Source organism: Coregonus clupeaformis, unplaced genomic scaffold (genome assembly GCF_020615455.1).
Source record: "Coregonus clupeaformis isolate EN_2021a unplaced genomic scaffold, ASM2061545v1 scaf0185, whole genome shotgun sequence".
Taxonomy (NCBI): domain Eukaryota; kingdom Metazoa; phylum Chordata; class Actinopteri; order Salmoniformes; family Salmonidae; genus Coregonus; species Coregonus clupeaformis.
The window spans coordinates 463,644-478,330 of NW_025533640.1; the positions used below are offsets into that span (position 1 = coordinate 463,644).

General features: G+C 44.0%; 1 protein-coding gene across 1 annotated transcript; it reads left to right on the top strand.

Moving 5' to 3' along the window:
• Positions 1–7,711: 7,711 nt before the first annotated feature.
• Positions 7,712–14,449, top strand: LOC121581878 (28S ribosomal protein S27, mitochondrial). The gene is made up of 11 exons (XM_041897264.1): positions 7,712–7,792; positions 8,137–8,214; positions 8,642–8,712; positions 9,114–9,172; positions 9,554–9,668; positions 9,933–10,011; positions 10,185–10,300; positions 10,626–10,728; positions 10,977–11,119; positions 13,454–13,624; positions 13,833–14,449. The coding sequence occupies exons 1-11, from the start codon at positions 7,717–7,719 to the stop codon at positions 14,073–14,075; spliced, it is 1,254 nt and encodes a 417-aa protein (XP_041753198.1). The 5' UTR covers positions 7,712–7,716; the 3' UTR covers positions 14,076–14,449.
• The last annotated feature ends 238 nt before the right edge of the window (positions 14,450–14,687 follow it).

Below are 14,687 nucleotides of genomic sequence, written 5' to 3' on the forward strand. Positions count from 1 at the left end.
ACGGAACAAGATCCCACAAATAACTAGTGCCAACAGGCTGCCTAAGTATGGTTCCCAATCAGAGACAACGAGAATCAGCTGCCTCTGATTGGGAACCACCCTGGCCAACATAGATCTACACGATCTAGAACATGAACATAGAAAATACAACATAGACACTACACACCCTGGCTCAACTTTTAAGAGTCCCCAGAGCCAGGGCGTGACAGTACCCGCCCCCAAAGGCGCGGACTGCGACCGCGCCAACCAAACACAAGAGGGTAGGGGCCGGGTGGGCATTCCGCCTCGGAGGCTGATCCGGCTCCGGGCGTGACCACCACTCTCTCTCTCTACCCCCCCGTAGCGCCCCTGGTCTGGTCTGGCCCCGCTGGCCGGAGCTGGACTGGACATCGGTGGAGCGGATTGCTCTGGCTCCGGTGTGGAGCAGCTGACCGGTGCCGGACCAGGCACCGGTGGAACAGGCACGGACCGTGCCGGACTGACGACGCGCACCACTGGCTTGGTGCGGGGAGCAGGAACGGGCCGGACCGGGCTGGCGACGCGCACCACTGGCTTGGGGCTTGGTGCGGGGAGCAGGAACGGGCCAGACCGGGCTGGCGACGCGCACCACTGGCTTGGTGCGGGGAGCAGGAACGGGCCGGACCGGGCTGGCGACGCGCACCACTGGCTTGGTGCGGGGAGCAGGAACGGGCCGGACCGGGCTGGCGACGCGCACCACTGGCTTGGTGCGGGGAGCAGGAACGGGCCGGACCGGGCTGGCGACGCGCACCACTGTCTTGGTGCGGGGAGCAGGAACGGGCCGGACCGGGCTGACGACGCGCACCACTGGCTTGGTACGGGGAGCAGGAACAGGCCGGGACGGACTGGGAACACGCACCACTGGCTTAGTGCGAGGAGCAGGAACGGGTCGGGCCGTACTGGGAACACGCACCACTAACTCAGTGCGGGGAGCAGGAACGGGCCGGACCGTACTGGGAACACACACCACTGGCCTTGTGCGGGAAGCAGGAATGGGTCGGGCCGTACTGGGAACACGCACCACTGGCTTAGTGCAGGGATCAGGAACGGGCCAGACCGGACTGGTGACACACACCACTTGCTTGGTGCGAGGAGCGGGACTGGGTTTCCTCATAAACCTCCGCTCCCTCTGCTGCCTACTCAGTTCCTCTCGCCGTGCCTCTACACTCTCCTTCTCCCTTATCGCCTCCAGTAGCTCCTCCCTCTGACCAATTAACTCCTGCTCCCTCATGACCAATAGCCCCCGTAACCTGGTGGCCTCCTCTACTATTCTGCAGATTCGCCCTGTAGCTGCCTCCTGCTGCCCCGTCGTCCACGGCGTGTGCCCCCCCCCAACATTTTCTTGGGGTTGCCTCTCGCGTGTCCGTCGTCGGCACGGTTGGCGCCATTTCTCCTCTCCTACCTGGGTCTCCTCATTCATCGCCCTCCGGTAACGGACGGCCTCCTCCTCCGTGATCCTCCCCCAACCGAGGAGAACATCTTCTAACGTAACCTCCGGCGTTTGCTCCTGGACACGCTGCTTGGTCCTCTTTTGGTGGGATCTTCTGTCACGATCGTTATAAGAAGCAGACCAAGGCGCAGCGTGGTAAGCGTACATCCTTTTATTGTGTACACACACGAACAAAAACAACAAACCAAACGATACGTGAAGTCCTAGGTTAACACACCAAAACAAACCTTACGGAACAAGATCCCACAAATAACTAGTGCCAACAGGCTGCCTAAGTATGGTTCCCAATCAGAGACAACGAGAATCAGCTGCCTCTAATTGGGAACCACCCTGGCCAACATAGATCTACACGATCTAGAACATGAACATAGAAAATACAACATAGACACTACACACCCTGGCTCAACGTTTAAGAGTCCCCAGAGCCAGGGCGTGACAACAAACATATTGTCATGAATCCCAATGCATTTCATGTACCATAGACTTGAAGGGGAAACATTCTATGCTGTGTGTATGACACAAAATACTTTTTTTCCAGCTTTGCATAGTGCATAATGTTACAATTATGATACAACATTTAAACTACATGGGAATTGGAAACCATTCTTTCATTTTATAATGATTTGTTAATTTATTGTCCAAGGATGGAATTTTGAAATATAATGTTTAAGCAAAGTTTTACAGTATTCTTGTTGTATTGTACAAACAACATCGAACTGTACAGAAAAAACATGATTTTGTGTATTAAACCATTGTTCAGTCTACTCACTAGAGTCCATAGAAGGAGAAGGTTACGCCATGGTTAGCATCTATATAAAAAATATATATATTCTGAGTCACTTGATGCTACACTGAACGAAAATATAAACGCAACATGTAAATTGTTGGTCCCATGTTTCATGAGCTGAAATAAAAGATCCCAGAAATTTTACATGCGCCAAAAAGCTTATTTCTCTCAAATTCTGTGCACAAATTTGTTTACCTCCCTGTCAGTGAGCATTTCTCCTTTGCCAAGATAATCCATCCACCTGACAGGTGTGGCATATCAAGAATCTGATTAAACAGCATGATCATTACACAGTTGCACCTTGTGCTGGGGACAATAAAAGGCCACTCTAAAATGTGCAGTCTTGTCACACAAGCAGTAGAATCTGATAAAAAAACAGATAAAAATACACCTTATGGAACAGCGGGGACTGTGAAGAGACACAAACACAAACACAGGCATAGACACATGCATACACACACAGAATAACATACGCACTACACACACGTACACATCGATTTTGTGTTGTAGATATGTGGTAGTAGAGTAGTGGCCTGAGGGCACACACTTAATGTGTTGTGAAATCTTTTGTGAATGTATTGTAATGTTTAAAAAATTGTATAACTGCCTTAATTTTGCTGGACCCCAGGAAGAGTAGCTGCTGCCTCAGGTTTTGAGGGAGTGTGCACTTGGCATGCTTACTGCAGGAATGTCCACCAGAATGTTAATTTCTCTACCATAAGCCGCCTCCAACGTCATTTTAGAGAATTTTGCAGTACGTCCAACCGGCCTCAAAACTGCAAATGACGTGAAACCATGCCAGCCCAGGACCTCCACATCCAGCTTCTTCACCTGCGGGATCATCTGAGACCAGCCACCCGGACAGCTGATGAAACTGTTGGTTTACACAACCGAAGAATTTCTGAACAAACTGTCAGAAATGGTCTCAGGAAAGCTCATCTGCGTGCTTGTCGTCCTCACCAATGTCTTGACCTGACTGCAGTTCGGCGTCATAACCGACTTCAGTGGGAAAATGCTCACATTCGATGGCCACTGGCATGCTGGAGAAGTGTGTTCTTCACGGATGAATTCCGGTTTCAAATGTACCGGGTAGATGGCAGACAGTGTGTATGGCGTTGTGTGGGCGAGCGGTTTGCTGATGTCAATGTTGAAAACAGGGTGCCCCATGGTGGCTGTGTGGTTATGGTATGGGCAGGCATCAGCTACGGACAACGAACACAATTGCATTTTATCGATGGCAGTTTGAATGGACAGAGATACAGTGATGAGATCCTGAGGCCCATTGTTGTGCCATTCATCCGCCGCCATCACCTCATGTTCCAGCATTATAATGCGCAGCCCCATGTCGCAAGGATCTGTATGCAATTCCTGGAAGCTGAAAATGTCCCAGTTCTTCCATGGCCTGCATACTCACAAGACAGGTCACCCTTGAGCATGTTTAGGATGCTCTGGATCGACGTGTACGACAGAGTGTTCCAGTTCCCGCCAATATCCATCAATTTCGCACAGCCATTGAAGAGGAGTGGGACAACATTACACAGGCCACAATCAACAACCTGACCAACTCTATGCGAAAGAGATGTTTCGTGCTGTGTGAGGCAAATGGTGGTCACACCCCTACCATTGTTTTAAGGCATCTGTGACCAACACATGCATATCTGTATTCCCAGTCATGTGAAATCCATAGATTAGGGCCTAATGAATTTCAATTGAATGATTTCCTTATATGAACTGTAACTCAGTAAAATCTTAGAAATTGTTGCATGTTGCGTTTATATTTTTTTGTTCAGTGTATATATACAATGAGAAATGTTTTTTTTTACAATTTATGGAGTACACTTAATTTTGTTTGTAACTGGATCCTATCAAAAGTTATGATGGTTTGTTTAAACGTAGTGTTACTTTGTACAACATCAAGAATGACTTTGTTGCTGTCACGATCGTCGGGAAGAGAGGAGGACCAAGGCGCAGCGTGGAAGGTGAACATACTTATTTATTTAATGATAAACGAACAAAACAACAAAACGATAACGTGACGTCCTCGGTTTAAACACAAACCTAATTGGAACAAGATCCACTGTGGGAAAACTGGCTGCTTAAGTATGGTTCCCAATCAGAGACAACAAGCAACAGCGGATACACGTTGCCTCTGATTGAGAACCACACTGGCCAACATAGAACTACAAAACTAGAACGAAAAACAAATGAAAACTCACACCCTGGCTCAACATACTAGAGTCCCCAGAGCCAGGGCGTGACAGTTGCAAGTTTTCCCCTTTTTTCTACAGAAAATGGCATCTCCAGTATGTATATTAGAAGCATTATTATCCTTTTTAGTTAATGATTGGACATTACTTTAAAAGATTGAATGTGTAAAAATTATTTGTTAATGGATTTAATTCATGTAAATCAGGTTTTAGAATTGGGTACCTCCGTTACCTGTGCCTCCATTACCGAAAATCAACAAAGTCCATTTTTTGAAAAAAGTATCCAACCTAAAACCTGGAAATATATACAATAAAGCATATTTTTACGTAGCTTAATATGCAAAAATATTATTTTAGTTAATGGACACTGAGCATCTATGGCTGCGTTTAGACAGGAAGCCTAATTCTGATATTTGTTTCAATAATTGTTGTTTTTCCAAAAATTTGTATTTTGCCCATTCAGATCAGCTCTGAAATGTGTATTTGTAGTTGTATTTATTATGAATCCCCATTAGCTGCTGCTCTTCCTGGGGTCCAGCAAAATTAAGGCAGTTAAGACCTCTACTCTACTACACAAAATCCATGTGTACATGTGTGTATAGTGCGTATGTTATCGTGTGTTTGTATGTATGTGTCTATGTTTGTGTTGCTTCACAGTCCCCGCTGTTCCATAAGGTGTATTTTTACCTTCTTTTTTTTATCTTCTTCTACTGCATGTGGAATAGAGTTCCATGTAGTCATGGCTCAATGTAGTACTGTGCACCTCCCATAGTCTGTTCTGGACTTGGGGACTGTGAAGAGACCTCTGGTGGCATGTCTTGTGGGATATGCATGGGTGTCCGAGCTGTGTGCCAGTATTCCAAACAGACAGCTCGGTACATTCAGCTTGTCGACACCTTGTACAAAAACAAGCAGTGATGAAGTTAATCTCGCTTCCACTCTGAGCCAGGAGAGACTAACATACATGTCATTAATGTGAGCTAATGTTGACAGTCTACAATCCAGGGTTACTCCAAGGAGTTTAGTCACCTCAACTTGATCAATTTCCACATTATTCATTACGAGATGTAGTTGAGGCTTAGGGTTTGGTGAATGATTTGACTCAAATACAATGCTTTTAGTTTTGTAAATATTCAGGACTAACTTATTCCTTGCCACCCATTCCGAAACTAACTGCAACTCTTTGTTTAGTGTTGCAGTTATTTTAGTTGCTGTAGTAGCTGACGTGTATAGTGTTGAGTCATCTGCATACATAGACACACTGGCTTTACTCAAAGCCAGTGGCATGTCGTTAGTAAAGATGGAAAAAAGCAAGGGGCCTAAACAACTGCCCTGGGGAATTCATGATTCTACCTGGATTATGTTTGAGAGGCTTCCATTAAAGAACACCCTCTGGGTTCTGTTAGACAAGTAACTCTTTATCCACATTATAGCAGGGGGTGTAAAACCATAACACATATGTTTTTCCAGCAGCAGACTATGATCGATAATGTCAAAAGCCGCACTGAAGTCTAACAAAACAGCCCCCACAATCTCTATATTATCAATTTCTCTCAGCCAATCATCAGTAATTTGTGTAAGTGCTGTGCTTGTTGAATGTCCTTCTCTATAAGCATGCTGAAAGTTTGTTGTCAATTTGTTAACAGTAAAAAAGCATTGTATCTGGTCAAACACCATTTTTTCCAATAGTTTACTAAGGGTTGGTAACAGGCTAATTGGTCGGCTGTTTGAGCCAGTAAAGGGGGCTTTACTATTCTTAGGTAGCGGAATGACTTTTGCTTCCCTCCAAGCCTTAGGGTTGTTGTAGTGAATTTCCAGCCTGTAGAAGTCATCATAATCCTGTCCTCCAATAGGGATGCCAGGGATCTTTCTGGAAGATCAAAAGCCTGGAATGGAGAAGATGCTGTAGAGTCAGAGCTCAGACAACATGTGTGTGAGTGTGTGTTCCTGCATGCATGTGTGTAAGTATTAATGTCTCTAGAACGGGGGTAACCTCTCACCCCTCCTCCCACACACCAGGCAAACACCACTCTGAAGCATTCATCCGCTGGTACCCCCATGAAGCATTTATGCACTTAGGTCTATTTCAAAGACAAGGGGCAGCCATAGACCAGCATGTGGTGGACCAGGTCCAGGTGCTCGATCACCGGCTCAATCTGAGATCGACAGAGAGAGAGGGAGACATGGGAAGGAGCAGGGAAAGGTAAGAGATGGACTCTAATCACAAACATATGTTGTAATTGTAAAATGCTTATACCATGAAATGAAAAAGGGGTAATTTACCCGAATTATATAATTGTTTCTGTTGAGGTTTGGCACCTTTGTTACCTTGCAGTGGTAGTATGTACTGTATGTTCGGCAGGGACAGTAACCTGTTCGGCAGGGACAGTAACCTATGTGTTGCCAGTACATTCTGTTCCACAGTCACATGTTGTAAGCTAAGGATACTACCTCCCGATACCAATATCACAATAACAATTCAATTCCATTTAATTCAATCATGTTTGACCTGTTCAAGCCCAAGAGTAAAGTAAAATACAGTACTTTACTTCAAACTAAAAGTCCTGCTGTGCCTGATCTTGAGGGACAACATGATCCTGCTACAGGACCTCATGTGTGTGAGGTCACTCTTACATTCTCCCCAACAGTCCAGATAGTTGATGTCAGGGGGCCTGGATCTGGGCATGAACTTGAGCAGGTTCACCTCCTTGGTCCCCCTTCTTTTGCCATGGTACCCGATGTCATCAGTTTTCCCGTAGGCATAGATCAGCTTCACTAGACTTTCCAATAAGAGGAGGAGGGGGGATAGAACAATGTACATCAATTGACATAAACATACAAGAGCACAGAAGAACAAAAATCACAGGTTGACGACTATGTGTGAAGAAAAAGCCTAGTAGGCAGAAGGCACCTACACAATGTTGTGAGAAAATATTGTGGCCCAAACAATGGAAGGTAACACACTTGATATTACCAATTAATTAGCCTCTGGGGCAATTGACATTGGACGTTCACCGTAACAGGCGCTTGAGGCCGTACCAATACATAGAAAGGGGTTCATTCTAATGTTGTGTTTGATATTTTAAATTAAACGTACATAATTACAGTATTTAGAAATATTAACGTCGTTTCTATTTCATTATTATACATAACATTTTTCATGGTGTTATGGTCCGCATTACACATTTATTTGAGCACAGCTCTCTCTTACTCAAAATTGTTGCCCCCCTCTGTCATAGTGATATCGTCCCAAGATGGCAGCCTCCGTGTTGCAACGCTGTTTAGGAGCTGTCAAAGTTATCCATAAATGTGGAAGTCACAGTTTTATAGGTACATATTGTATATATAAAAAATAATTATTTAAATCGGTAAAGGTATCATTGCTATCATTGATTGATTGGCCGTTTTTTACCGAACTCTTTGTCTTTTGCCAAGCGAGTAGCTAGCGGGCTAGCCAGATGGCTAGTTAGCTAACGTTAGCTACCTATAATGAACCCATTCTGACCTAACTCATAACTAGATAAATCAGATGCATCTTCTCCCGTTTGTTCAATGATTGACCTTAGTATTTGCTTGTACTGTAATCGCAATTAATTGCATTGTGCATGTTACCTTCAGTGTCCAGCATTGTCTATCCCATGTAACTTGTGATCATTCTTGTTTATATCCTACAGCCAGAAGATGTCTACTTTCAGCAGCATACACAGACACCAAATTATGGGAGGAGAGAGAGAAAGATCATCAAAATCTGGGTAAGCTATCCACCCAAAGACACTCATTACCAATGGTGTATTGTTAATGACTAACCATCCTCTTTGTCACTACCCATCACAACTAATGAAAAGTGGATCTCAAACACAGCTGTCACACATTAACTGTCAAGTGGACATGACATCAGTTGCGTTTTAGTTTTCTGAGACCCATGGATCTACGAGTGAATATAGAATAGACATTATTCTGTGCATAAGTCCATGAAGACATAACAACTGTAAATCGATGACAATGTCTGTGAGTGTCTGCACCAAATGAACACAGGGGGGCAGTGTTAGCTAGCTGTGTCATTCATACTGTAAAATGCTTCGAGGCTTAAAGTCATATTTTTAAATGTCAGAGAGTTTCAGCTTGGACTTGTTGTTGTGAAATGTGAATGTCAAGCTGAATGTGCATGCCAATCTACAGCGTTGATGGCCGCCTTGATGGACAGGACCTATGACCGAAACTTCCCTGTCAGCTCTCTGACAATATCACGGGTAAGAGCATGTTAGAGTACAGAGAGATTACACCCTTCTAGCCTGGATGTCAGCCTGTTTCTGCTTTAGAAAACTACTTCATTGTCATGTCAGGTACCTTTAGGCTAAAACCGAATCAGATATGTTGACTAAACTATGGTTGCAGAATTTCACAAACTTTCAATAAATTCACTATTTTTCCAGAAATCCCAGTTGGAAGATTCCTGGATTAGGGGGCGAATAAGCAGGAAATCCGAAAACCTCCAACCAGGATTTCTGTAAAACCAGGACATTTATTGATTTTGCAACCCTAGCTAATACAGAATCTGACGGGCACCATAGCTAATATGATTTATGTTCTGATCAACCTGTAGTCAAAGTGAAATAATAACCATAATTTCTCTGTCCATTTTCTTTTTCAGTTTGTTGACAACATATCGTCAAGAGAAGAGGTTGATCAAGCAGAGTACTATCTTTATAAGTAAGCCTCATTTGCACGCCCTGTAATGTTCTTTTGTTAGTTAGGGTGTTCACGTCCTGGGCTAAGTTGCTGGCTAATCCTCTATGTTCGGACCTCTGTTTTCTCCTAGTCTTTTGCGGCGTATTTATGTTCAGTCACATGTTTCTTTGTTCTGTGCTGTGTTAGAGCTATCTGTTCTCTGGAATCGGTTTCTTATGTGATTAAAAGATTTACATGAATATTGTGTTGCAAGCCTATGGGTTAAGAAGCGATTACACTTGACTTGACCCATCTATCATAAAGGCTACATAAAGGCATCATAATAATGACATGACAGAAGTCATAAACATTCATGTCTTGTTTGTTGTTGTTTTTTAACGTTTGAACATCTCTCTCCTCTAGATTTCGCCACAGCCCAAACTGTTGGTACCTCAGAGACTGGACCGTCCACAGCTGGGTGAGACAGTGTCTCAGATACGAGGCCAGAGACAAGGCCTTACACACCCTCAAGAACAAGGTAGTTCTACATTATGCCGAGCAGAGCCATAGAAACACAGTTCCACAAACTGTCCTCTATATTTGCACCCAACCTTCCATGACCATACCATTCTTATTTGCATTCTAACTGGAATTGTATTGTCCAATACATGGTGCTTGTTGAAAACCTTCATTCTAAAGAGTTTGACAACCTCCATTTCTGAGGTTGACTATAATATATATATATATATATATATATATATATATATATTTTTTTTTTACCGTTCTCTGTTTCTGTATTTAGGTGCAATATGGAATGTTCCCAGATGATTTCACATTCAACCTCCTGATAGATTCCTTCATAAAAGATGAAGACTTCAAAGGTGAAGAGTCTCTGACGTCTGAAACGGTATTATCTGTCAAACTGTAAAGTTATCCCAGGACCCCTTTGGAAAAACTCAGTTAAACTCAACTAAACCAATAATGTATATTCTATATTCACATATATAATACTATATGTACCTTAAAACCTAAAAAGGTTGTTCCTCTTCCATAGGTGCCTGTTCTGTCGTGGAAGAGGGGATGCTTCAGGAGTCTTTTGATCTACCATCAACACAGATCCTGTCCCTGTATGCACTGAGCAGTTACCTAGCAACCAAACCAGAGCTCAGCGTAAGTAAAGTAGCATTCACAGCTTGGTACTGTGTGTGTACCAACATGTCTGGGGAAGTTATCGTGCCAAAGTACATTTGGAATGTCTGGATTTTGTAGAAATTAACGATTGTTGGAAACGTAAGGAGGACATAATCCTATTTGTGTAGAAAAGTAAAGTCGGATCCCAGCACAACATCATTCCCATAAAAAAATATGGAAATGCAGGAGTTTGAATTCAGCAGCCACAGTTATTTCTGTATAATTGAGTTATTGTGCAATTTGTAAACGTTGTGCTAGTGCTGTCTGAAGCATGTGTGTGTGTGTGTGTGTTGGTTCACTACAGGTGTCAGAGCAGAGGGCTCTGGGAGCAGCACTGCTGAAATGTGGTCTGAAGCAGGACAACTCTACAGGCCTCAGCGCTCAACTGCTGGGCTGTGCTCTATTAGGTATGTGTTCATCCAGTCATACCACACGCCTGGGCCTTCCTCATGTTCCTAACCCTTTGGTGATGGCAGAAGGAGGAGGATTTCTCTCCATTTCTCAAGAATCCCTCCTCTTCATCTTCTTGTCAGACATCATTGAAATCAACCTCTCTCTCTCCATGCCACATGGTCTTTGCCCTGGTTGTCATGTTGTGCTGATCAAGTCTCTGATAGTTTCCTCTCCCTGCTCCTCTCTCTTTGTCTGTCTCTAGGTAAGGTGGAGATGGCTGCTGGGATCCATGCTGTGTTCAGGGGCATGCCTCTGATGTGGACCCCAGGGTATCTGAGCCAGGCCCTGGCTGTTATGGAGAGAGTAGCTGCCGCTCCTGGAGATAGCAAACTATCAAAGGACGCCGTATGTACAGTGGGGAAAAAAAGTATTTAGTCAGCCACCAATTGTGCAAGTTCTCCCACTTAAAAAGATGAGAGAGGCCTGTAATTTTCATCATAGGTACACGTCAACTATGACAGACAAAATGAGAAAACAAATCCAGAAAATCACATTGTAGGATTTTTAATGAATTTATTTGCAAATTATGGTGGAAAATAAGTATTTGGTCAATAACAAAAGTTTCTCAATACTTTGTTATATACCCTTTGTTGGCAATGACACAGGTCAAACGTTTTCTGTAAGTCTTCACAAGGTTTTCACACACTGTTGCTGGTATTTTGGCCCATTCCTCCATGCAGATCTCCTCTAGAGCAGTGATGTTTTGGGGCTGTCGCTGGGCAACACGGACTTTCAACTCCCTCCAAAGATTTTCTATGGGGTTGAGATCTGGAGACTGGCTAGGCCACTCCAGGACCTTGAAATGCTTCTTACGAAGCCACTCCTTCGTTGCCCGGGCGGTGTGTTTGGGATCATTGTCATGCTGAAAGACCCAGCCACGTTTCATCTTCAATGCCCTTGCTGATGGAAGGAGGTTTTCACTCAAAATCTTACGATACATGGCCCCATTCATTTTTTCCTTTACATGGATCAGTCGTCCTGATCCCTTTGCAGAAAAACAGCCCCAAAGCATGATGTTTCCACCCCCATGCTTCACAGTAGGTATGGTGTTCTTTGGATGCAACTCAGCATTCTTTGTCCTCCAAACACGACGAGTTGAGTTTTTACCAAAAAGTTATATTTTGGTTTCATCTGACCATATGACATTCTCCCAATCCTCTTCTGGATCATCCAAATGCACTCTAGCAAACTTCAGACGGGCCTGGACATGGATTGGCTTAAGCAGGGGGACACGTCTTGCACTGCAGGATTTGAGTCCCTGGCGGCGTAGTGTGTTACTGATGGTAGGCTTTGTTATTTTGGTCCCAGCTCTCTGCAGGTCATTCACTAGGTCCCCCCGTGTGGTTCTGGGATTTTTGCTCACCATTCTTGTGATCATTTTGACCCCATGGGGTGAAATCTTGCGTGGAGCCCCAGATCGAGGGAGATTATCAGTGGTCTTGTATGTCTTCCATTTCCTAATAATTGCTCCCACAGTTGATTTATTCAAACCAAGCTGCTTACCTATTGCAGATTCAGTCTTCCCAGCCTGGTGCAGGTCTACAATTTAGTTTCTGGTGTCCTTTGACAGCTCTTTGGTCTTGGCCATAGTGGAGTTTGGAGTGTGACTGTTTGAGGTTGTGGACAGGTGTCTTTTATACTGATAACAAGTTCAAACAGGTGCCATTAATACAGGTAATGAGTGGAGGACAGAGGAGCCTCTTAAAGAAGAAATTACAGGTCTGTGAGAGCCAGAAATCTTGCTTGTTTGTAGGTGACCAAATACTTATTTTCCACCATAATTTGCAAATAAATTCATTAAAAATCCTACAATGTGATTTTCTGGATTTTTTTTCCTCAATTTGTCTGTCATAGTTGACGTGTACCTATGATGAAAATTACATGCCTCTCTCATCTTTTTAAGTGGGAGAACTTGCACAATTGGTGGCTGACTAAATACTTTTTTCCCCACTGTAGCCTAATTACCAATACCTGTCTCAGTGCTGTACTTTCTGCAATTGTTCAATTATTCTCACACTAACAACATCATTAGTAACACATTACACACGTATAATAGTAAGTCATTGTGTTACCACGAGTAAGAAGCATGCAGTTTATACTGCTACAGAGCTGATTGTTAGCAATTTCAGTTAACTCATCAAATGCTGCAAATAACACAGTTACCATTTGACACAAACCTGGTGGCAGGAGAGAGCTGTTACTGTCCAGGTACGATGTATGACGCAGTCAGAGTCTTTATCTCCAGGGCTTAGTGTTGCGATATCTGTGTTATTTATACCCTGCCACACGTCAGTGCACCCTGGTGCAGCACTCCTCTAGCGCTGTCCAGTTCAATAGTTCAACTCTGAACAGAGTAATCTGATTTATGGAAGTCTGGAGCCCAGGGGAAATCTGTAAGAATCTGTCCTTTGGGCACCAAACCAGATTTGCTAGAAAGCAGGACAGTGTCAGACCTGATGACTCTGTGTAGGTCAGGACAGACAGGACATATTCATTGTGTGTGTCATTGTCTGTGTGTGTTTGTTTGTTTTCGTGTCTGTCTTTTGTCCTGATGGACGTCTATGAGAGGATGCTCCAGTGTGGCTTCGCAAGTAATTGTGTCTGTCTGAGTGCATGTCCGGCTGTCCCAGTTGTGTGTTTCCTTACATCTCTCTGTCTGTGTGTGTGTGTTTCTCCTAGGTTGATTACCTGGAGGGCCTGCTCCAGGACCTGTCCTCTGCCTCGGACTCCAACTCCTCCTCTGGAGAGGACGAGTTAGGAGGAGAGGAGGAGGGGAAGAAGAAGGAGGAGGAGGATGAAGACGACCAGGCAGAGAGAGAGAAACTACCGCTCTATGTCAGCAGGTTCAAGGTAGAGACTGGGCAAAGATCAGTCAATCAAACGGGGACAAAATGTGTATGGACAGTACATGTATGTTGTGTTATGATTGCAGATTTCTAATTTTGAGAAAGTGAATAAATTGCTATTAAGCACTCAATCTATAACAACAGTTACACTTAATCGCTCCTTTTCCATAGACCCCATTTCTAACCACCTCCTCTCCTCTGGCCATGTGTAGGAGCTGAGCGGGCAGCTCCAGTCTGGGGGTAAGGTGGACCCTAGTCCCCTGCAGGTGCTGGTCTCCAGCCTGGTCCAGCAGGGCCTGGCCTCAGCAGAGGGCCCTGACATGGAGCAGTACCAGAGGAAGGTAGGGGAGTGGGAGGCAGAGAGGCAGCAGCTCATCAGAAGAGAGAAGGAGATGAGGGAGAGGGCTGAGGAGGAGAGACAGGCCCGTCAGGCAGCAAAGGCAGCTTCACAATAACACTGAACACACAGCTGGATTGATCCCATCCACTGTGGCTTACTCTACAACAAGGGTGCATCCACTGCAGTATATACCACCGCAAAGCATCAATGGATATTACTGGTACTTTTTCATAAATTGTTGGGTCCCTACAACGTCTGCAGTGAAACATACACGAAAAGTGAGGGTTGTCTTTGAAATATATAATATCATCTGTACATGAAAAGCAAAAAATGAACTATCTGTTGTCTCCTGAAATCAGTTTCTTTCATGTAACCTGTTTGTGTCTTTTGTACAAATGCCATTCGCAGTTGAGCAATATACCATCAACAAGATGACAACTCCCCATGATAGAAGTTTGTCTATATTAAATTATCGTGATCAACAAATAATGATGATTCTTGACTTGCTTTATACTCAAATATTAACAAATCAGAGAGCTTAGTTTGTAGTTATAACTTTTAAGTGGTTTTACATGCGTTGTTACACATAATACTCGTAACCTCTATTTCATCCTTAGCTCAGTTTTCTTTAAATTTCTGAGTTTTCTTGAAAATATGTTTTTATATTTCCTGTTGTGGAACAGCAACATGTTGTTATTGGTCTAGCTCCAGTCTAGTGGTTGTTAAG

Coding starts and splice junctions, on each gene's coding strand:
- LOC121581878 (XM_041897264.1), top strand. CDS start 7,717: ATGGCAGCCTCCGTGTTGCAACGCTGTTTAGGAGCTGTCAAAGTTATC. Junction 8,215..8,641: donor GAAAGATCATCAAAATCTGG/GTAAGCTATCCA, acceptor GCCAATCTACAG/CGTTGATGGCCGCCTTGATG. Junction 9,669..9,932: donor TACACACCCTCAAGAACAAG/GTAGTTCTACAT, acceptor TTCTGTATTTAG/GTGCAATATGGAATGTTCCC.